At 45.2% G+C, this 24,458-nt stretch overlaps 1 protein-coding gene across 1 annotated transcript in view; it reads left to right on the top strand.

The window, feature by feature from the left end:
* SORCS3 (sortilin related VPS10 domain containing receptor 3) overlaps window positions 1-24,458 on the top strand; it is a gene marked incomplete at both ends in the record, with an annotated part of 607,736 nt that overhangs the window by 173,352 nt on the left and 409,926 nt on the right. The window contains one exon of the mRNA XM_081251544.1: window positions 13,044-13,111. Coding sequence (XP_081107670.1) covers window positions 13,044-13,111 — 68 coding nt within the window. The remainder of the gene's footprint in view (window positions 1-13,043; window positions 13,112-24,458) is intronic.

The raw sequence follows: 24,458 nt of genomic DNA, 5'->3' as shown, positions 1-24,458 counted from the left end.
AATAAGCCAGTTCAAATAGTACCTCTTATAAAAATTTTCATGGAGAGTAATCCTCTTCTTCATCCCTGTTAGGGAATCACTCATTTCTATCATATGTCAACCTTGCTGGGTTACTGTGAGATTCCCATGAGACAATAGGTGAAATGACTTACAACCTGGTGTAAGTCAGAGCACTTCCAGCTTTCACTGAAGATAGTCGTATGAATGTGTATCTCTCTGGTTGCACTGAAAGTGTCAGGAACATTGTGTCCTTCATCCCTCCATCCTCCACAGCATTGAGCGTGGTGCATCGACCATAAGAGACACTGTGTAGTAATTTGTAGCGTTGAATAGGAGACAGGTTGTGAGAAATGCCACATCACAGGATTAGATGATAGGTCATTCACTCCACCCTTGTATACAGGGAATCTGGGACATGCTGGGTACTGTCCCAGGTGCTGAAGATACAGTAGTGAAAAATAGGACAGACCGTTGTGTGGCCCTGAGGCATCTTACCATCTAGTCAAATCCCTGCTCTTGGTCTCTTGCACTGGTAGCTAGTTCCAATCTGGGGATATCTGCTTATCCCTCGAAAATCCACTTGGTTCAGCAGCTACAGTGGTTTGGCTGAGAGCTCTTTCAGCTCCTGAGACCTAAGAGGGAATGATGCCCCTTGACAGGAGTGGCGGAAGGAAAGGGAGTATGCGTGCCTACAGGCAGGTCCAGTGGAGACAGGCCCCAAAATGAAAAGTGACGGGTGGGTAGGATCACACACCAGGCAAAATGGACTTGATGAGCCTGTGATCTTCCGTTGCTGAGGCTGTCAATGCACATCCACACACAGCAAGCACCAGCACTCGGAGTGCTCCAGGCTTTCATCTCTACATCAGTGAGAGGCCTTGTGAGGTTGCTCTTTATTTTCTGAGCTGCAAGTTGTCATCACTAAAGAAGTGACGTGCTCCCTCTTGGGACATGGCATTTTCCTACTTGGGTGGGCAAATGACCTGGTTTGCTCAGAGACAAACCAGGATGGCAGGAACCTAATATATGACGAGGCCTGAGAATGTGCCTGGCACATAATCCTAATCCTCACAACAGTGCAGTGAAGGGAATGATACTGGTTTCATTTTCTGGATAAGGACACTGAGGCTCCATAGGGTTGGCCACTTGCCTCAGGTTACACAGAGAGTAAGTGGCAGAGCCTGGATTCCACACCAAGACTGTCTGGGTTAGAGCTTTTGATCTATTACCAAGGTAACAGGTAGCTTATATTTTCCTCTGTGTTGCTGAGTATCTCTGGAAGCTTCACACTAGTGGCTTTGGAGCCATGGTTTCATCTCTCATCTGCTCACACCTGTTTCTGCCCTTCGCCTCCTCATGAGGGTGATGCTGGTGGTGGTTGGATTGAAGGAATGATGGACATATAGAAAGGTATGAGCTCAGACTCCTAGTTAATGGTATACTTTGAGCTAATTAACTCTGGTTCTGCTGAGCTCTCATCGTGTAGTACAGACACTGGCAGGGAATTCTGGCCTAATTTGATCCCCCCATCCCTTACTGGGCTGCATGCTACCTAAATCATTTCCAAGAGATGGCTGTCTCTTTCATTTTCAGAGTCCCTTAGGGAATGAGAGGGAATGGATTTTTAATTCATTTTTAATGGCTCTTTACACAAAACCAGAACAACCTCCCACTATTCAACAGCCATTTTTCACAAGCTCCTTGTTTCAACAACACTGCATTTTCATTTCCTTGGTCTGCCACTTGCCTTGTTCAGCTACCACATTCTGCAAAGTACTTTCTTAACAATGGCCCCATTTTAAATAGAGCTGACTCATACCTGTTAAATTCCGTATCTCTGATCCCTTCCTTGGATCATGGGGGAACAGACATGCCCATGTTTGGGTTCTGACTCCTACCTCACCCTAGCTGCCTGGCCTGGACGGTTTGCTCATCTGGACAATGTGGGTAATGATATCTACCCTTCACTGTGGTTATGCCCATTGCCTATGTAATGCACATAGAGCACCAAGCACAGTGCTGGACACTTTGTAGGTGCTCAGCATCTATTAGCATCCCCACCTCTACCCTTTCTAGGTCTGTTCTTCTCTTGTCTAGATTACTTAATCAAGTCGTGCTTTTGTCTGCAGGTGTAATGTTTTCTTTAGTCCACATCCCATCAGGTACAGGTATATATCTTTGTCCTCTCTAGGCGTCCCGAGAGAATACCAACTCTTGAAAACTTAATGCAGTCATACAAGAAGGTTGCTTTCACCATCTTCCTTCCCTGCCCGTGTGTTCCCTTTTTCTTTTCTTTCTTTTTTTTTGCGTTACGCGGGCCTCTCACTGTTGTGGCCTCTCCCGTTGGGAGCACAGGCTCCAGATGCGCAGGCTCAGCGGCCATGGCTCACGGGCCCAGCCGCTCCGTGGCATGTGGGATCCTCCCGGACCGGGGCACGAACCCGCGTACCCTGCATCAGCAGGCGGACTCTCAACCACTGCGCCACCAGGGAAGCCCCGTGTGTTCCCTTTATCTTACCCTCTTGTGGACATTCTTGAAGTTCTTTCATACCCATTTTGAATTCTTTCTTCCTAATTTACCTAAAAAAAAAGATACCCTTGAAAAACTGTGTAAGATGTTCCAGGAAGAAGAGGGCTGGGAATTTCCATTCCCCACCCATCTCTCAGGACCTTACTTATGCCTCTCATCCTTTAGGAGGACATCTCGATCACCCCAGCCCAGACCCATCTTCTCCTTTGAATGCCTATGGCAACACTTTCAGTTCATCGAATGTGTCATATCTCTGTTAGTTAATAGGCAGCATGTTAATGAAGAGTGTGATAATACTCTTAGATAATAATGAGAAAAACAAGGTCTGTCCTGAAGGAGCACATCCCTGCATGGTGGAGATGCATATACAAATAGAAAATTACAGTATAATCTAGTGAGTAGCATACTTGGAAGTATGGGCAACAAGGTAGGGGAGCATGGGTGACGGGGGATCCATTCTGTCCTGGAGGACAGGTAAGACACCAGAGTGTTGATGGTATTTGAGCTGGGCCCTAAAGAATGAGCTCCTCAGGTGGAGAGTGGGAGAAGGGCTTCCAGAGGAGAGAAAAGAGCTTGTGTGAAAGTGTGGGAGCGTGGAACAAGGAGAAACGTGGGTATTCTGGTGTGGCTAGATGTTAGATGTTATTTTGTGAAAGTGGCTCTAGAAGAGGGTTAACATGTCAACTGGGGCCAGGTTGAGAAAGATCTTTTATGCTATGCTGAGGAATTTGATCTTAAAGGCGGCCTGAAGCCACTAGAGATTATTTGGCAGTAGGCAACAGGATTCAGCCTCTGCTTTAGAAAGGTCACTCTGGTGTAAGGATGGAAGAGGGGTGAACGTCAGAAATTAAGTCAACTAGTTATTTGGAAGGTCTCTGCAGTCATCTAGTAGCTAAATCCAATGGTCCATTCTTCATCTTTTTTGTCCATGAACTGCCGGAAGCATTTCACACAGCCAATCACTCCTTCCTCCTTGAAGCCCATACTTTTCTTGGCTTCCAGAACACATGCTCTCCTGAATTTCCTCTAACTTCACAGATCATTCTGTGTCAGTGAGGGTCCCTGACTCTAGGTATTTCTCAAGAAAAGACCTTGAATGCAAGGAACTGATTTACAAGAGTGCCGGCAAGGCTGGAGGAACAAGAAGGAGAAAATATAGTTGCTTAAATTTGGTAACTGCAGAAACTGTTACCCCCTTGTGCAGGAGGAGGACGGGCAGTACAAGAGGCCGAGGGTCTCTCCCACCGAGATTCCTGGGGCTGTGCTGAGCTGCACGAGCCCTTCATGTCACTGAGACCCAGCACCGCTGCTGTTGGTACCACTGGCTCTGTTGCTGCTGTTGTCTTGTCACCCCAAAACAAAGTGTGAGGAGAGGAGCTTTTCCCTTGTCCACATGTCCCCAGAGTGACCCCACCCCCACTGGCAGAATTGGAAGCCAGATGACAGGAGAGTCTTAGAAATACACTTCTCAGGGTCCTGGTTACCTATGATACTTAGGCAGGAAAGCGGGCCGAGAGTAAACAGACAGCACAGTCCACCCTTTTAGCTACTCTGAGTGTCCATTTCCATCCCCTATTCATAAGTAGCCTCCTCTCTTCCTGTTGGTTCAGTGGTAGCATGTGAAGCTCAAAATAGCTGGGTATTAGTTTCAGCTTCCAGTTCAATGGAACAGGTGTTTTTTCTCCTTAGGAACCAAGATTTATCAACAGAGCCAAAAGTTGTGTGGATGTGAAGAAATACTCTGTGATGACTTATTGCGAGGAATAATGAGAGGAGCACTCCCACTCTTGCCCCTTGATTCCCAGACCTTTGTATTTTGGCCATTTACTAGTCGAATCCACATCCTAGAAGACAGCACCACAACCTCATGCAGTGCTGGCTTCTAGCTAGTTGTGTCATTGAATCTTTGAAAGTCCGTTCAATCATTGTACCAGGTCATCTGCTTCTGGCAGATGTAGTTTGTGGGAAGACCAGTGAATTCCATGGACATGCCCATGACAACACTTCATTTGCTGTGAAATGAGTTTCTTTGTTAGAAGCAATTGTGTGGGATGTCATGATGGTGAATAAGGCACTCTGAAATGGAAAGATTTTGATTCTAGCATATTTACCGCAGGCAAGGAAAGCAAGTCCAAGGAGAAGGAATTGCTTCCTCTATGTGATGGGAGGGGGACAGTGCAATCAACTTGCCACCAGGTGCCATGTTGAGGCTCAGCACTGGTTTCTGAGCTTGGCAGGTTGGGAACTGCAGTGACAATGCCCATGTCAGCCTTGGCAAGGGGAAGTCCATGGCAAACATAGGCAAAGCCTCCATCTCTGCCACAGTAGCCACTGTACCCAGGAGCCCACGGAGCAAACAGGGGGATCTGGGGAGAAAGGCTTACTGGCCTCGACAGAAGGCCATCATGTTCATCTGCTTATTGAGAGACTTCTCCTCCGTAGTAAGTACCATTTGGTGAGTGTTCGCACAGGACACAGACATTCAGTGTGCCAATTCTGAGAGGTTGAAGCACATACTGGTTTCCCTCCTCATTCCCCGATCTCTCAGTGCTGAAACGCCCCAGGTTTTGTTTTGTTTTGTTTTTTGCTGTTTTTGCAGTACGCGGGCCTCTCACTGTTGTGGCCTTTCCCGTTGCAGAGCACAGGCTCCGGACGCGCAGGCTCAGCGGCCATGGCTCACGGGCCCAGCCGCTCTGCGGCATGTGGGATCTTCCCGGACCAGGGCACGAACCCGCGTACCCTGCATCGGCAGGTGGACTCTCAACCCCTGCGCCACCAGGGAAGCCCAAAAGGCCCCAGCTTCTGATCCTTATCTCTCTACTCTATCCACACTCCATCTTCTGGTGACCTAACCTAGTCTCATGTCTTTAAATACCATCTAATCACTGACAACTCCCAAATTGATATTTTTTAGCCCAGACTCTCTGCCCTGAACTCCAGACTCATTTATCCAGCTACTTGACTTCTCCACTTGAATTCTCTTAGGTATCTCAAACTTAATGTCCAAAGCTAAACTTCTCAGCTTTCCTCCCAACCTCCTTCTCCTACAGTCTCCATCTCATAAAATGGCAACTCTATGCTTCTAATTACTTAGTCCCAAACCCTGAGGGTCATTTTGGACTGTTCTCTTTCCTTCACGCCCTATATCCAATTTGTCAGCAAATCTTCTTGACTCTACCTTCAAAATATCTTCCGATCATGTTTCTTTTCCTGTTGCTCTGGTCTACCCCATACTGTGTTTCACCTGGCTGATTACAACAGGATCCTAATTCACTTTTGTCTCCTCGATGCCTCTCTCAACACAGTAACCAGAAGCACCCTGTGAAAACTTAAGTCCTCTAGTAAAATCCTCCAGTAGCTTCTCATCTCACTCAGTAAGAGCCAGTCCTTCACAAGTCCCAGCAAGGTCTAAGCCTCCCCAAATTTCCTGGACCTCATCTCCTACTGCTCTCCCTGTCTCTCAGCTCCATCCTCATTGGCCTCCTTGCTGTTTCTTGAATATGTCAGGCACATTCCTGCCTCAGGATCTTTGCATTTGCCTTTTTCTCTGCCTGTAATGTTTATTACCCAGATAGCCACATGGCTTCTTCCCTTACCTCATTCAGGGTTTTGCTTGAGTGTCAGTTTTTCACAGAGAACTTTCCTGGGCTCCTTTTATACTGCTTCAGCCTGCATAGCCCTGGACCACGCCTGCATATGAGCACTTGCTCTAATATGTCCATCATCTGACCCACAATCATCTGACTACTATGTCACTTACCTACTTATGTGTTTGTTTATCTCCTTTGCCAGAATATAAACTCTATGAGGGCAGAGAAGCTGGTTTGTTGTCTTCACTGCTGAATCCATAGCACTTGGCCACGAGGAAGCATTCCATACATATTTGCTTAGTGAATGAATGAAAAAATTATGAGGACCGGAAATCGGATGATCCAGTGGACTGCAACACATTTCGGAGGACTTGATGTTTGTCTTGCTAAGTGTGGGATGAGGGTGGACTCAGGGGTCATGCTGAGGTTCTATCTTGAACCACAGAGTTAATGATCTGCCCTTTAAAAAAAGTAGGGAACGGGATAACCGTTTTGTGAAATTGCGTGCAATGGAACAAGATGACAAAGTTGATATTTCTCGTGCAATTCCTTGTCCTATTCCTTGTCCTCTCAGCTAGATTGTAAACTCATGGTGGGCAGGGAGCACCATTTATGTTATTCTGAACTTGGCATATACCTAGCACAGTTCTGGATACCCAGTTGGTGCCCAGACATTGTTAGACTGGGGATCAGTTGGGCTGTGGAGTGTAAATATTCAGTTTCTGTTCCCTGGGGGATATGCCTCATGAAGTGGGAGGAGGGCTCGAGAATTCAGACTCTGCTGAGACTGAAGAATGCACTCTTGTGTACACTCCCCGAGGAGTATGTTTTAGCATCCTTACTATGTTACCACTGTCAATCACTTTCAGTAAAGAAGGCCACCGTCCATATTCCAATTGGCTGGAAACAAAGAACTATCAGGTAGGGTCAGGAATGAAGTGGTGAGATGGGAGGGGGACCTGGAGGGGACATGCCTAGAACCCCACGGATTGAAAGGTACCAAGGTTTCAGGAAGGTTTCATGAACTAAAGTAATTTTCCTTCAGAGTAAAATTTTACAGGCACTAAAAGTCCTCACTTCACTGAATGTGCTTACGGGCGAGAGCGTCCCAGTGATTTATGAATTTTCAGTTTATGCGTTATCCTTTCAGAGGACAGGAATCCCCTGGGGCTTTCTGCTTTGCTTCTAAAGCTGAAGCTGAGTGCAGGAGCCCAGTGAACATACCGGGTCTGATTTGCAGCCTGCTGTGTTGCAGCTGGGGTCTAGAATGGGTGGGTATTTTTCAGAAGGAGCTTAGCAACGCTAGGATCTGAATCCCCCTCACCCCATCAAATAAGGATGACTTGCAACCCTTGTCTCCTGAAGGATAATTATCATACTAATCACTCACATTTGCATAGTACAGCTTCTAAAGCAGGTCAGCTTTCCTTATTTGATTCAAATCAAAAATCCTGTGAGGCTGGCAGGGGAAGGAGAATCATTATCCCCATTTTAGGAAACTGGAACAGATACTGAAAATGTAAGTAAGTTGATCAGGCTCACCCAGTAGCATATGGTGAGACTGGGTTTTGAGTGCAGCCCTCTAGTTGCAAGTGGTCTGTTCTTCCCATGGTGCCAGGCGAGCCCCATCCAGGAGGCAGACGGCTGGACCCAATGGGTCCTGTCTTCATGAAATGTGAAATCTTCCTAAAGAAGATTATACATTAAGGGAGAGTATACATTTCATGAAGACGGGAGCCATTTCTCTTTTATCACTTTATCACCAAGGATCCCGTGCTGTGTTTGGCATAAGGCAGGAATAGAAGAATGAACGGGAGAGGGGATGTGACACATGAAGACATTAGTTACTGGCATTGTGTGTGTCTAAAGATCGGACAGTTAGCCGAGGGCTGGCCTGAGCATCTGGGGGCAGCAGAAGACCTTAGATGCCTGGGGACAAGAAGATTGGAGGTGGATGGTCAGCAAGGGCAGCACCAATGGATTTTGTAAGAGGCCAGCCATGTCCCTTATTGTCACCTAATTATATGAGTCCCTTATTACAGTATAGTCCCTTAATATATATATATATATATATATATATATATATATATATATATAAAACACATATAATAAGTGTGTGTGTATATATATATATATGAACACACAGTAAGCCTTTTGTTATAATATAGTCATCTAATATACAATATATTGATATTATATATGTAATATATATTAATATTATATGTTACATGTTTATACATAGTAGGTCTCTTGTTATAATATTGTCCCTCATTAGCACCCTCTTCACTCTTATAAAACTGTTTGTCATCCATAGTTGACCACAGGCTGGGCTTCCTCTGTCCCTCCTGCACAATTCCATTGTCCTCAGTGCCTTCTTTCTCACCTTGGCACAGCCTGACTGTGTCTCCAAGTGGTTGGTGTCCCCATGACACTGCACTCAACACCTGACTGTTCTAGGCCCTAATGGCCCATTCGGCTCGACCTCTGTGCTGTTTCTTGTAACTGAAATGGCACCCTTCTGCCCTGCTCTTTTTCTATCTATTTTTGTCCAACTAAAATATGAAGGAAAGAAAGAAAGACAGGGAGGGAGGGAGGGATAAAGAGAGAGGCCAGACAGGCAAGGGAGTAAGCTCCATTTCTCTATCTCCAAATTCTTCATACTTCAAGTTTTGGCTCATATAATCTTGCCTTCCTGAAGACTTTGCTGACCACATTTTCTGGACTTACTTGCTTCCTCCTTTCAACTCTTATCTCACGTTATCTGCACCTCTCAGATACACTTATCATCTCATCCCTTCTTTTACTGTCATTCATTTATAATTCATTCAGTGGACCTTGTATAGCACCTGCCGTGTGTCAGGTGTTGTGCTAGGCATTGGGGATGCAGAGTTGAATGAGACCTGATTTTTGACCTCAAAGAGGTCACAATCTAACAGACAAGACAGACATATGGAGAAGCCACATTATTCCAGTTTGATAAAAGCTATAAGACATGTATGAACAAATGCTCTTCCAGAGAATATGTGTGATGCCAATTTATGGTTATATATGCCTATACGTAGGAGCTTTTATATATGTGGCTTTACTACTCTGTGTGTGCGCCTATATGTGTGTAGCTTATATTAAGAGAGAAGTGCTATTTACTCATGAATAATTCCAATTTATTTTCATTTCTCCTGCTGTCTAAAATCCCCCTAGGATTTGTAGCCTGTTGGTCAAAAAGAAACTTTTTGACAAAGCTTATTTGACAAACCTGGATCTCCCAACACTTTGTCTAGTTATTTCCTCATTACACATCTCTGTTTCCTATTTCTTTCTCCAAGAACAAAGAAAACAAAAGTTACCTTCACCCCTGGGCCTTGAGCTCTGGATCTTTCTCTGATTCCCAGAGTTTAGCAGGTGTCTTTCTAATTCACATAAGAGGAGCTCAGTAAATATTTGTGGAATTCATGATTGAGTGATAAACTCCTTGAGAGCAAGGATGTGCCCTCCTCTCAGTTTGCCTGCTCATTGCCTTGCACACAAAAAGCTCACATAAACATTTGCCGAATGGAGGAGCATTGCACTGGAGCGGAACACGCATGGTGGAGTCTCATAGTCCTGGGTGGGAATGCTGGCTCTGTCTCTTGCTAGTTGTGTGCTTTGGGGAGCAAATTGCTTAACTCTTAGGACTCACTTTCCTCATCTGTAAAATGCAGATGCTATATTACATCTGCTCATTCTCAAAAGTGTGTTGTGAGGACTGAGAAGCACCCAGTGTAGTATTTAGCACATAGTAAGGGTTCAATTAATGTTTGGTCCCTGCTTTTCCTTCTTTGAATTTGACTGCCAGCTCTCATCTGGGGGTATCTGCTGGAGAGGAGTCAAGGCAGGCTTTGCTGTGGCTTCCAGGGTAGCTCCTCCATCCTTCCTGCATGCCTCCTCTATCCACTGGTGATTCTTTGGTCACACTCACATCTTCTCGTTCTGATCTGAGTCCTTGCCCAGCAGCCTGGGGCTTGTTAGTGGGTTTACTGCATCTGCTTTCAGTTTTCTGCCCTGGTAATCCCTTCTTTCTGGTGGCCTTTGGAAGGCTCTGAATGGTGAGGGAAGCCAGAGGTTGACAAGCTTTCTTTCAATCTTGGTTTTCTTTGCTAGGCACAGAATATCTTAAGGCTAAAGGTTACATGATCATGTCTTCATAACTTTATTATTGTCCTTCTATGCTGGCTCCAGGGGAAAGGTAGCTTCCAGCCCCAATTCTCAGTGTTTGGACCTTTCCTCTGGGGAATGTTGGGGTGATTTTGTGGAGACATCTTCCTTATGCATCTCCTATGGCCTGCTTTCTTTGTAAAGTCCACTCAATTTAAAGGCAAAGATGCTTTTAGAGATCAGGATTCCACCACAGGGGAAGGGTGGTGTCACTGCTGCATGGAGCTGGGAGAGGAATCATGGTGTGGTGGAGTCTTTCTCAAAGCGTGGTCCTCTAATAGCCACAGGAAGGTTTATGGACCCTCCCCAGGATCCACCAAGTCAAACTTGCTGGGAATGGGACCAGGGAATCTGCATTTAGCAGGCTCCCCAGTGACTGTTAGTCTCCAACTTTGCTCATGGAATGGGAAGAATTGTACCCTGGACACTTGGTCAAGGCCACACATTGTTGGGACTTGAACTTGAGTCATTTCCTCTCTCTGTGTCTCAGTTTCCTCATCTGTAAAATGAAGGTAATAGACTAGATTAACACCATCCCCTTCTGAAGACTGTGCTTTACTGATGAAACACCATTATCTTTCATTGACTCAAAAATGATGATTTGATTTGAGAAGATGGAAGGAAGGAGAGTGATCCAAGCCCTGGGTAAGGAGACACAGACACATGAGAAGGGCTCTGCATTTCTGAGGGGTTTTCCAGACCCAGCTGTTTGTTAGGCAATCAGTTAAGTGACCTCTAGCCCCCAACATCTCTTGCTTCTTTCTTTGTGGGCTTTGCACTTTTTTGAGATTGTTTGATGTCCCTGAAGGCTTGATGTTGGGAGACAGTGAAGTAGTCTTACTTGCTTCTGCAGATTCTAGATGGGTGTTCGGATCTGTTTCTAGAAGAGCATAGCTTTGAGTTTCTTTGTCTAGATTTTGGGATGGTCTGCACATAGGCACCCATGTTTTTACATAGGGACTGTGAAAGAATGACTTCGTCAATGAAAGAAGTGAAATGAAGAGAAGTCTAGTGTGTATGTATGTGTATGTGTTTGTATTAATTTAACAAATAGGAATTATCAGCACATTGCTAACTATTTGGTTGGAGAAGGTTTGGATAAGTCTTGTCTTCATTAGCCCCTGAATTTTACAAATGAGGAAACTCGCTATTAATGGGAGAGGCATGGACCACTGAGTGACCATGGAGAACAATGCTTTGCAGAGGATACACGCTCCTTGCAGTTGTGCTATGCTAATAGGACAGGTAGCTTGGTACCTTGGTACCTATTCTCCTGTTCTACAAATAGCCATGTCATTGATGTTCTTCTTGGCTTGGCTGTTTCTTGCCAACCTACTACTCCCCATCACAGGACACAATCTGAGAGAAGACATAAAAATCCTCCAGTCATGGCCCTGCAGAGAAGTTGAATGTTGCAAGTCAACTTTTCCAGGGATTCTCTTTGACCCATAATGGATCATATCCTGGCCTCTAATTTTTTCCTAGTTTACATAAAAGAGGTAGAAATGGTACTGACTGACCCCATGGGGTGCTGGATGAGAATAAATCTCAAAGTGAGTGTTTTGTCGTTGGTTAAATGCCATAAAAACGTTCAATATAATGGCTGATTATTTTTCTTTAATCGTAAATGGATACCTAGAATGGAAAAGTCCCATCTTGGTAGCAGAAATTCATTATCTCAGAAAAAGTTTAATGGGTGCTGTGCAAATGAACTGAAGGAAGTTAAATTGTGTAAGGCGAAGGAGCTGAGAAAAGTGAAATGAGTTGTGCATTAAATTTAGATAAACACAATTATGTGTAACTGGATTATCATGCGTGCAGGCAGACACTGTATATTAGGCACCTGTGTTTTGATTAAAATCGATTCAGGTGCACGCGCTTAGCATCCTGGAAGATATGGGGTTGTGCCTAAGCCACTGTCTGGGTGCACGAGGCGTAAGCAGGGAAACGTCTGAGGTCCAGGTTCCCAGCTGGAGAAGTTAAAAGGGCCTGGGACCAGCCTGGCCAATGGAAGATCATTTCAGAAACCTGCTAACCCTATTACAGGCTGTCCAGCTCTTTGACACATACACCTTCCTTCTGGGTTTCTTAGTTTCAACTGGAGTCACGAAAGTGGTCCTGGAGTCCAGTGGAGGCTAATGACCTGCTTACTCCATGGGTGGGGCATGGTAGAAGGCAGATGGCATCAGAGACTGTTGGGGGCTGGGCTTGCCTGTCATTCAAGTTTTTATGGCTTTGAGGCCCTGTGATGGGAACACAAAATCTCTTTGAACCTCTCTGTAGACACAGAATCAGGCCCAGTTCTTTCTTAGCCTCTTAGGTCTACATCTGTAAGTCAAAGTCATCTCCAGATCAAAGGCAAGCCCACCCTCTGATCTCTGGGTGGCCATACGTGTCAACAGAGCCAGCCGGCCTGTGCCTGACCTTGAAGGGGGACAGATGTGGAGAAACAACTGTCAGTACCCAGTTGATTCCTGTTGACATGTTTTATTTCAAATGCAAAGCGTTGTCGGGATTAAAATAAATGCTACCAGTTACGGGGGAGCATTAAATTAATAATTCTCTTCCCCTTGCTTGATCCTATAATACCCGTCAACTCCACAGATAAATTCTAAGCCCTCCACTGGGTGATTTGAGATGAACTGTATATTGTTACACAAACTAAAGCCGGCTTCCTTTTTTCCCTCCCCTTTTTGTTCTCCTCCTCTGCCCTCCTCCTTACCCCCTCTCAGGTTATACTTATCCTGACGAAGCTGTATGACTTCAACCTGGGAAGTGTGACAGAGAGCTCCCTTTGGAGGTAAGTGGGTTAGAGATTCTTACCTGGCTACTCGGGTTCGGCTCACGTGAGGAATGCCAGCTAAGCAGCAGTTGGAGAGCGTGTTTTGAAAGGAGCAGAAGATGGTCCTCCTCCTGGATGCCCTCTTTAATGCCCTGGGTGGCACTGATGGCCTCCATCTGCAGATTCCTTAGCACTCTGCTATCTCCTGTGGGGTCTGTCACATATTCTCCCTGGCACTGTGGTTGCTTCTGCGTCCCTGCAGTGTCTCCTTTGACTGGATGAACACAAATGTGGGTAGAGAGATGACAGGATGCCTGGGAAAAGTGGAGGCCGTGGACAAGGGAGCGTGCTGTAGGAGGGCTGCTGGCCTTGGCCTGAGTCTCGGCCCAAGGACTGTTTCTTGTCCTCTGTGCCTGTAAGATGCTGTGATTCTTGAGAAGCCCATGATTCTGGGAATAGACACATGTGGGTGTGATGATGTCTGTGGTCCCGAGCCTTCGTGGGCTTCTTCATCCATAAAATAATATTAAAAAATATATATTTGCAGCTGTACTGGTGTAAAGACAAATATATTAATATTGTATATTAAAACTTGTTTTCAGCCTAAAATATTCATTTTTTTGTTTGTGGCTTTAAAAGAAATGACAGCGTTTTTGTGACCCCTAGGCTCTGTGTCCATGTGCCTGCAGGATATACCAGCCCCGATGGGAGGCTGGGACAGGGAGAAGGATGTGGGTGGATTAAGTCAGAGGGCTTTCACGAGGCCGGGAACCCCGCAGTTTCTCTGGCTAGGGGACGCCGCACACTCACTCTTCCATACACCTCCTCACATGCAAGTTCACAGTCACCGCCATGCTGCTGGCAGTCACACAGGGCACCAGCAGGTTTCATCCGCCACTCCGAGTCAGTGCTTCATGCTCTGTGCTTATTACCTCCGTGGGCCTCAAGAGGGCTGTGTATCCATTCCATTTGCTCTGCTACTTGTAAAGACTGGGGAGAACACTGTCACAAAAGGCCATTCACTTGGCTGTGTCTTCATCCCAGCGCCAGTCCTGAGGGTCTGCTGGGGTTTTGGAGCAGGGGCGTCTGGGGCGTGAGTATCAGCATGCCTGGCTGCTTCTTCATCTGACCTGTTTGCGGAGAATCAGCCAGAGTCTCTCTGCCAGGGAGGGGAGCAGTCACAGCATCTCTTAAATATTTAGGGTTAATTGCTCATATCGATGGAGGCCTGCCTCCACATGCACAGGATGTCCAAAACCTAATTTTGCTGCTCAGTGAAAACTGGCCGAGGTATAAGTAACCAGGTGCCTCCCGTAGATGAAAGCATGCCTGTTTCCACTCACGTGGGACTCCTGGGGACTCAGAGCCTCAGAAACCATCCTCTGAGGCCCTGTCACAGGGATATGGTGGTGATCCTTTATCACAGTGATTTGGTGGTGATCCTTTAAGCCTGGCTCCAGTGCTGTCTGCTTGGTGCAAATAATGAAACCAGAAAAGCCCATGCTTACGATGGGAAACAGCTGTTACCTGGCAGCCCACGTTATAGGAAAGGTTTGCCAGTTTTAAAGGTGGACCAGGCAAAACCATGGGGCCGAAGCCAGGTGCCTAATGCCCAGAAGTGATAGAGTGTGTGCCCCACAGTCATAAGAGCCAGTGTATTCACTAGTGTGTGTCAAGGACAGCACATGGCCCAGTGGCCCTAAGGGCACCCTGATGTCCCATTGCCGGGATTCAAATCCCAGCTTGTCCGCCCAACGAGCTCTGTGGCTTTGGGCACTTTACCTAACCTCTCTGGATCAGCTTCCCAGGGCTGCCGTAATCAAGGACCACAGGCTGGGTGGCTTCAAACAGCAGAAATGTATTCTCTCCCAGTCTGGAGGCGAGAAGTCTGAAATCAAGGCATCTTTAGGGCCACGCTCCTTCTGGGGGCTCTAAGGAGAACCCTCCGTTGCCTCTTCCTGCCTCTGGTGTCTGTCGGTGTTCCTTGCGGCTGCATTACTCCACTCTCTGCCTTTATCATCTTCTCTGTGTCTGTGTCTTCTCCCCTTCCGTCCCTTAGAAGAACACTTGCCATTGGAGTCAGGGCCCAGCCGGATAATCCAGGATGCTCTCATTCCCAGATCCTTACATCTGCAAAGACACTTTTTCGAAGATGGTCCCACTGCAGGTTTTGGGGGTTAGGACATATTTGGAACGGGGGGCTGTCATTCAACCTACTTCACTCTTTTAAGTCTCAATTTCCCTGAATGTAAATTGGAGGTAGTACAGATCCTACCTTTGCTCCAGACACAGTGTCCTTGCTGTTACTTGAACCAGCCAGCCTCTTCCCCGGAGCCCTTACACTCAGCTCTTTCCTGGGTCTGAGCTCTCTTCTTGCAGGGAGCAGGGCACACCCTCACTTCCCTCCTCTCTGCTCACCTCATCAGTGAGGCCTTTGCCTGAGGACTTGGCATTCCATCACTTGGCTGCATTTTCTTCCTCAGTACCTGTCACCCTCTAGCTGCTAAATATTTACTTATTGATTTATTTATATTCTACTTACACCCAGTAACATCTAAGCTTGTAGTGAGAGATAATTTTTCCATTTTAATTCAGTGCTGTATCCTCAACACCTAGGACAGCATCTGGCACACAGGAGGTACTTGATAAGTGTTTGCTTGATGAATAAATTCATGGATGGGTTGCAAGGATTAAATGAAATATTAAATGTACAAACATTTAGGACAGTTACCCCCATGTGGGAAGTGCTCAGTTAATTATAATAATTAATGATTATTATAACCCTGTGTGTTTGTATAGTTTTGTTTGTAAGGATCCACTAATGCAGGGATCCATGGGATGGAAATTGTAGGGCACCAAAGGGATGTATTCTGCGCCATCTGGGAATTAGCACAGATCTTTGGGGAGGATGGCAGGGGATAGGGAGGGGAGAAGAGTGATTTATAATGTTGTTCCTTCTGCTGATTGGGGGGAATTGGAATAGCAATGGCTACCTAGTCAAAGACATTCTTTTGTCGAAAAAATTCTCTGAGCTGGGTGCTGGAATTATGGGCAGGATGCAATTTGGCCAACGGAAAGTGGAAAAATGCCCCTTGCACAGGGCAAAGTGCAGGCAGGGCTGGGCTGCAGGAGGTAAGGCGGCCGGAAGGAGGCAGGGGGAGCAGCTGGGTGTTGGACCAGGTAGGGAGGGTGGGGGGACTCATCGAGTTCACAGAAGGGGTCAAATCAAAGGCAGTTACTCAGAGCATAGATTATCGATAACAGAGTATGTATGGTGTGACCTTTCAGGGATTTGAAAAAAACTGGTGGCTATTATAGGCTTTCCCTCTGGATAAATGTTATGTGGATGTATTTTTGTGTTGTGATTCAGAGGGTTCACAGGTCTGATAAAGCCCAGCTTAGGAACCCCTGCAGAGGGTGTGATTGAGGAAAGGGACCGCTCCTAAACTTTGTGGGAATTATCCAACTTGCTGGGGCCTCACAGGGTGACTTCTTACTTTTTATTGTCTTCCCTACTCATGCCCTAAAGATCTGTGCCCTTGTCCTCTTTTCTATATTGCTAATGATGTATTTTACAGTTAGAGCCTAGAGCACCATGACCTTCCTTACCAATAAGTGAGCAGAGGAAAGAAACTAAATTAAACACACACCCTTTCATTTTTGTGATTCAGTCCAACATGCCTAGCCAAGTTGAAATTGAATTTGGTGATTCGTCTTCAATTTTCTGTACAGCAGAGGCGCCTGGAGCAACAGCTGTCATGACAGGATGATGCTCCCTGCCAGGTTACAGTATGACATAATTATTTGTCTCACTGAATTAAGAATTGAAAAGCCATCTACTTCTAAATAGACAAAAGACTGTTTAAAGGCATTCTATAGTGTAGCAGTAGCGTGTGCCCTTGTGACCCTCTTTCTGGAACTCCTAGGTGCCAGTATACTGGGGGCAATCAAGGATGTTGCGTAAATTGGTCACTTAACACAACCGTTGGCATCCTTTAGTCAAAGGACATTTTACATACAAGACGTCAAGCTTGTAGAATTAATGGGGCTGGGGACTGACTTTTTTTTTTTTTTTTTTTTTTTTGCGGTACGAGGGCCTCTCACTGTCGTGGCCTCTCCCGTTGCGGAGCACAGGCTCCAGACGCGCAGGCTCAGTGGCCATGGCTCACGGGCCCAGCCGCTCCGCGGCATGTGGGATCTTCCCAGACCGGGGCACGAACCCGTGTCCCCTGCATCGGCAGGTGGACTCTCAACCGCTGCGCCGCCAGGGAAGCCTGTGGGACTGACTTTTTAAAAACACCCAGGGCTTCGCTTTCAGGGTGTTTTCAGTCCATAGTGTGTCAAGCCTGGAGGCTGTCCATCCATCAACAGTGATACTGGAGACCGACTCTATTAGATTTTATAGAAGCCTGACCCAAGGAGGAGAGAGGAGTCAAGGTTGGGAGGCTCAGCATCAATCAGTTTCCTCCTATTCAGAGTATTTAAAAGTGAAAGCTCTGGGACTGATGTCCTGGGTTCAAGTCTACACTCCTCCACTGAGCCACTAAGTGACCTTGAACATGTTTCTTCACCTCTCTGTGCCTCCATTTCCTTATCTGTACAATGAGGGTTATACTCACACCTACCACGTAAAGTTGTGAGTCTTCATTGAAATAAAATATGCGAACTGCCTAGAAAAGTACCTGACATGCAGCGCCCATGTGGGAAATGCTCAAGGAGAGTTAGTTGTCATCATATGATCCATGAGTAATTGAGCCGCTTCTCTCTGCTAGTTCCTTTACCTGAGCTGTCTTGTTCTATCTTTTTCAAGAAACTTGAGAGTTGGATATCACTGGCCCCAATTTACAGATGGGAACATTGAGCATTACAGAGGTTAAACATCTTGCCCTGGATCATGGAGCTAACAAGTAGGGGGATCCTACTGACTCCTGAGTCTGTGCTCATTCTACCCTGTGTGCTGTGTCTGATGTTGGGTGAGAGTGGATTTATGGACGCCTTCAGAATAAGAGATCTTTTTTTTTTTTTTTTTTTTTTTAATGGGTAGGAGAATAGGATGACATGGAAAGTGGGAGAGGGAGAAATTCCGAGAGTGGGAAAATTGCTCTCGAGTGGTTGGGCTGGGATTTCGACTTCTAGGCTAAAACATTCCTTCTGCAATTGAGATGGATGCTCTGTGGAAATCTGTCCACAGAAATAGAAGAGGCACCACAAGAGGCTTCTACCAGCCTCCTGAGGACAGTTGTGCTGATATCTTTAGGAGGGTGGGGTGCAGAACATACCTAGAGTCCTAAGCACGTGGTGCCTGGAAGTGCTACATTTCTATTGAGAGAATGTTCCAGAGTCTTCTCCTTTTTTTTTTTAAATTAATTTTTATTGGAGTATAGTTGCTTTACAATGTCGTGTTAGTTTCTTCTGTACAGCAAAGTGAATCAGCTATACGTAAACATATATCCTCTCTTTTTTTGATTTCTTCTAGTCCAGCACTGTCTGATTAGAAATATATGGGAGCCACATAATATTCCAGCAGTCAATAATGTGAAAAGAAACAGTGGAGATTAATTTTATTAATATATTTTCTTTAACTGAGTTAAATAGAACTATCATTTCAATAGACAATCAGTAAAAATAATTAATGGGCTATTTTGCCTTAGTTTTTTTTTTTTTTGTAGTAAGTCTTTGAAATCCAATGTGTATTTCACACTTAGGGGCATATCTCAATTTGGACGAGCCACACTTTGAGTGTTTAATGTTAGTTAAATATGGCTAGTGGATACCACAGTGCCCAGTGGAGGTCTAGTAACCTGTCTCTCACATATTTTCAGTTCATTTGGGGGGGACGGTAACTTTTCTCACCATTGAAATGCATATCTGTTTTATCAAAGGATAATAGGTAAAAAATTCCACCTGTTCTGGAAGGCAATTATTTTATAATGTTATGGTACTGGGAATATGTGCAGTGTCAAAGGCTGACCTGATCCATGTTAAAACTCTGATAATCTAACAGGAAAGGAGGACCGTGGAAATCTGTCCACAGAAATAGAAGAGGCACCACGAGGGCTTTTAGGTCTTTGAACTGTGATTCTTGGTAATTCTGAAATAATCATGGCTGTTGACCCTAGAGTCAAAGAGACTTAGGGTGAGAAAGGATCGTAGCAAACATTCTCTTTGAGCCCCAGAACCTTATTGTTTCAGAGATAAGGATGTGAGTTCAGGGAGAGGAAGACACTTTGCCTGAGTTTCCTGGATCAGAAGTCTGAGATTAAGACTGTGCCCTGGCTCCTGCTGGCTCCTGAGCTCCTGCCGTAAACTCACACATCCCCTAAATGGGAACCCTGGAACTGGATAGAGACAGCCCTCTTCTTTTTTAAAATTGAATTATAGTTGATTTATGATGTTGTGTTAAATTCTAATGTACAGCAAAGTGACTCAGTTATACATATATATGCATCCTTTTTCATATTCTTTTCTATTATGGTTAATCACAGGATATTGAATATAGTTCCCTGTGCTATATGGTAGGTCCTTGTTGTTTATCCGTTCTATATGTAATAGTTTGCATCTGCTAACCCCAAATCCCACTCCACCCCTCTCCCACTTCCTCTCCCCCTTGGTGGCCACAAGTCTGTTCTCTAAGTCTGTGAGTCTGTTTAGAGATAGCCCTCTTCTTCACGCCTTCTCCATTCCCAGCTGCAAATAGGCCATTGCTATATGGTGTACAGGCACCCTGGGGCTCAATGGCTGGGTCACACTCTCTCTCATTTCTGTGACAACAGCATGTGGCACATGCTTTGGTGCCATCTTCATGTCCCTTTGCACATATGGGTGTGTCCATCTCTGCCGAGTTTGGTGGCATTCGTGGTCCTTAATTTGGGAGCAAGGGTGCCACTTTTCTTTGAACGTGGTACCTATGAAAAGGTTGATTAATCCACTGCTTGAGGTTTTTGAGTCTTTAGTTTAGAACATAAGTCACGGTGGGGACTGGCCGATCGCTTCTTGGACTCAGTTCTATATGTCTTAAACATTAGCACTTAGACTGATAAACAAACACATTGCCCTCCCCTCAAAAAAATTGTTCTTGGGCTTCCCTGGTGGTGCAGTGGTTGAGGATCTACCTGCTAATGCTAGGGGACACGGGTTCGAGCCCTGGTCTGGGAAGATCCCACATGCCTCAGAGCAACTAGGCCCATGAACCACAACTACTGAGCCTGCGCGTCTGGAGCCCGTGCTCCGCAACAAGAGAGGCCGCGATAGTGAGAGGCCCGCGCACCGCGATGAAGAGTGGCCCCCCGCTTGCTGCAACTAGAGAAGGTTCTCGCACAGAAACAAAGACCCAACGCAGCAAAAATAAATAAATAAATTGATAAACTCCTACCCACAACATCTTCTTTTTTTTTTTTGCGGTACGCGGGCCTCTCACTGTCGTGGCCTCTCCCATTGCGGAGCACAGGCTCCGGACACGCAGGCTCAGCGGCCATGGCTCACGGGCCCAGCCGCTCCGCGGCACGTGGGATCCTCCCGGACCGGGGCACAAACCCACGTCCCCTGCATCGGCAGGCGGACTCCCAACCACTGCGCCACCAGGGAAGCCCCCACAACATCTTCTTTAAAAAAAAAAAAATTGTTTTTAAGGTCTCATTTTCTGGAGGTAGATGACCTGGCAAGCAATCCCCAGCTTCCATCTGTCCATCTCAAGCACTAGTCTTTAGTAAAGGTCCATGAGAGGCCAGCTTCTGATCGGGTGCAATGTCTCCACATGAGCTTTCCCCTGGAACTTCTATTGGATTGGGGTCCTCACAGAGCTAAATGAATTTGCAGTTGTCTTGGTGTAAGAGGAACCAGGAATCCTTTACAGTGGATGGTACCCCTGCATTGCTACGTCACCTCAGTTCCCTCCCCAACCTCTTACCCCATTTCACCCACCCCCAGCCTGGCAGTGTGGGAGACATTCTGCTCTTGGAAAAGCAGCGAGGCTTCTCAGACACTGCTCCTGTATGCCTGGCCTCAGGACCTGCAGCGCAAGGGGGCTTCAGATCGAGGGATTCCTGGTTAGGGTGTTTATGTGCCCACTTCCTGGTCACATCCTCCTGGATACCTTCCCCGACCCTCCTCCCTGGATTGGGTGCCTCTCCTCTGCTTACCACTGCTCTCTTATCCTTACACTGTGTTGTTCATTTGTTCCCAGCCTGGGAGCCTCTCGAGAGCAGGGACCACGTGCTCTTCCTGTTTCTGGATCTACACTGCCCAGCACTCGGGCTGCACTAAATAAAGGCTAAAAGAACTGAACTGAAGTACCAATAGCCCCGAACCAGTCCCAGCCCCAGCCCTGTCTTGTCCTGTTGCTTTCCATGTATTGAGTTGTCTATCCCCCTGCCACTGGGGAACCCTGTAACTTTTCATCTGGTTTGCAAGCTGTTGTCTGGACCATTTATTTCCTCCTCTAATTGTTCTGTCAGTGACCTTTCTGGGAGACCTTTGGATTTATTAATTTTTTTGTTTGCCAAGAAAACCCTGATAATAATTGCTAAGACTTCCCAGGAGTTATTAGTTTACAAATTTTAATGACATTCATGATTTATTTATGTGCTTCCCTCCCTCTACAGCTGTTCACCCCAATTCCTTAGTGGAATTCCTGCTGAATCTGAGTGAATTAATGGAAACAAAACTGCAGATTGGAATGACATTTTTTTTTCTAGGCTGTTAATTAAAAGCTTTCCATCCTATTCGCTAGGCTCTTCATATGTGAGGTCCCGAAGGCTGGGCAGGTACGGGCTGTGAAATCCTCCCTCTAGAGCTGGGGCCTTTGTCTGTTTGCTTTCAGTGATAATAAATCTGGTGAAAACTCCTGAATTGGTCACAGAGCATTCAGTTGAACAGATATTAACTGAGCATTCATTATGTAAGCAGTCCTGTGCTCATTGCGGGGTGATCCCGAATAAGTATGTCATGATTGCTATCCTCGAGGAATGTTTAGTTCAGTTGAAAAGTAAGATTAATGCATATAGGAAACAATGTCAGGCATATGCAAGTATATATATATATATGTATATGCAAAACACATTGCATTCTGTGATGAGTGGCCCTACTGTAGCAATACTCATATTTTTATTATTATCACACCTCATTCCATGAGGATGCAGAGCAATTCTAGGAATGAGTTAGAGAAATGATCAATGTGTCTCATGTATTTTGTTTTGCTGTTTAATATAAAACATCTTATTTCTCCATTAGGGTGTGAAACTTTTCAGAGGAAAGACTGTTTCATATGAGAACTAGTAGTTTCCATAATTCTCAGAAACACCTGGTAACAGATGGGATTGAGTATGTGTAGTGGTTAAAGAAGTGGGTCCTGAATTCAAATTGCCTGGATGTGACTCCCAGATCTACTGCTTGCTAACTGTACCACCTTAAGCAGTGTTTTCATTTCTGTAAGCTTTGGTTTACTTATCCATATAGTGGGATGATAGTAAGACCTATCTCATGGAAGCTTGTGAGGATTCAGTGAGATAATGCATGGAATGCAAAATGCCTACTATCTAGTTAGTACTTAATGTAATAATTATTATTTGTTCATAGGCTCATATCCTCCTAGCTCAGCAGTCAACCAGCCTCCTAAGGACAGTTGTGCTGATATCTTTAGGAGGGTGGGGTGCAGAACATACCTAGAGTCCTAAGCATGTGGTGCCTGGAAATGATACATTTCTATTGAGAGAATGTCCCGGAGTCTTCTCCTTTTTTTTTTTAAAATTAATTTTTATTGGAGTATAGTTGCTTTACAATGTTGTGGTAGTTTCTACTGTACAGCAAAGTGAATCAGCTATGTGTATACATATATCCTCTCTTTTTTGGATTTCTTTCCCATTTAGGTCACCACAGAGCATTGAATAGAGTTCCCTGTGCTATACAGTAGATTCTTATTAGTTATCTATTTTATACATAGTATCAATAGTGTATATATGTCAATCCCAATCTCCCAATTCATCCCACCCGCCCCTTCCTCCTGGTATCCATGTTTGTTCTCTATGTCTGTGTCTCTATTTCTGCTTTGCAAATAAAATGATCTACACCATTTTTCTAGATTCCACGTATATGCGTTAATATACGATATTTGTTTTTCTCTTTCTGACTTACTTCACTCTGTATGATAGACTCTTGGTCCATCCATGTCTCTACAGATGACTCAATATTATTCCTTTTTATGGCTGAGTAATATTCCATTGTATATATGTACCACATCTTCTTTATCCATTCCTCTGTTGATGGACATTTAGGTTGCTTCCATGTCCTGGCTATTGTAAGTAGTGCTGCATTGAACATTGGGGTGCATGTGTCTTTTGGAATTATGGTTTTCTCTGGGTATATGCCCAGTAGTGGGATTGCTGGGTCTTTTGGTAATTCTATTTTTAGCTTTGTAAGGAACTTCCATACTGTTCTCCATAGTGGCTATATCAGTTTACATTCCTGCCCACAGTGCAAGAGGGTTCCCTTTTCTCCATACCCTCTCCAGCATTTGTTTGTAGATATTTTGATGATGGCCATTCTGACCAGTGTGAGGTGATATGTCATTGTAGTTTTGATGTGCATTTCTCTAATACTTAGTGACGTTGAACATCTTTTCATGTGTTTGTTGGCCATCTGTTTGTCTTCTCCTTTAGATACTCATCTGTGCTTGGTAAAAGGGAAAGGTTAATATATTTCTTGGTTTTTCTACATCAGCTGCAGCTGCTGCTGATTTTGGGTGTAGGATGCCAAGCACAATCTGATTTAAGTTCCCCTAACACAGTGTTGAGTTAACTCATCCATTGCTGGAAATTTTCTTTTTAATGCAAGTATTGGGGGAGGTAAGCCCATTGAAGAGCTTTGTTCTTCCCAAGTAATTAACATGGAAGGCAGAATGGGGTCATCCATGTTTCTCAGATTTGGTGTAGCCTCAGAATTACTTGTGGATTTTGTTAAAAATCTAGATTCCTGGCCCCTAACCAAGTGATTCCAATTTGGTAAGGCTGGGTGTTACTCAGGATGTATAATTTTAAAAGCTCTGTGTTTGGTTCTGATTTTCAGGTAAGATAGGGGCCACTGAGCTCAGGGGAAGCTTGGGTTCTAGGCCCATCTCAGTTGCTAATTAATCGAATTACTCATGCCATCCTTCTGTTTCCTCATAAAGTTTTTTGATGAAGTAATCTGAAATCCCTTTCAACTCCAAGTCCACAAAGCTACCAACCTGGGAAATCAAACGGGGAACACACACAGGATTTATGGTGCCCAACAGATACCTTTTATGAGCTAACAGCCCCACTTGTGAGAACATCCACCCTCCTTAAGGAAAACTAACGTGCTGTTTGTTCATGGATGGATAGTAGCCAGTGGG

Source organism: Mesoplodon bidens (assembly GCF_964165515.1).
Source record: "Mesoplodon bidens genome assembly, chromosome: 1".
Lineage (NCBI taxonomy): Eukaryota > Metazoa > Chordata > Mammalia > Artiodactyla > Ziphiidae > Mesoplodon > Mesoplodon bidens.
This window is presented reverse-complemented; position numbering and strand designations above follow the sequence as displayed.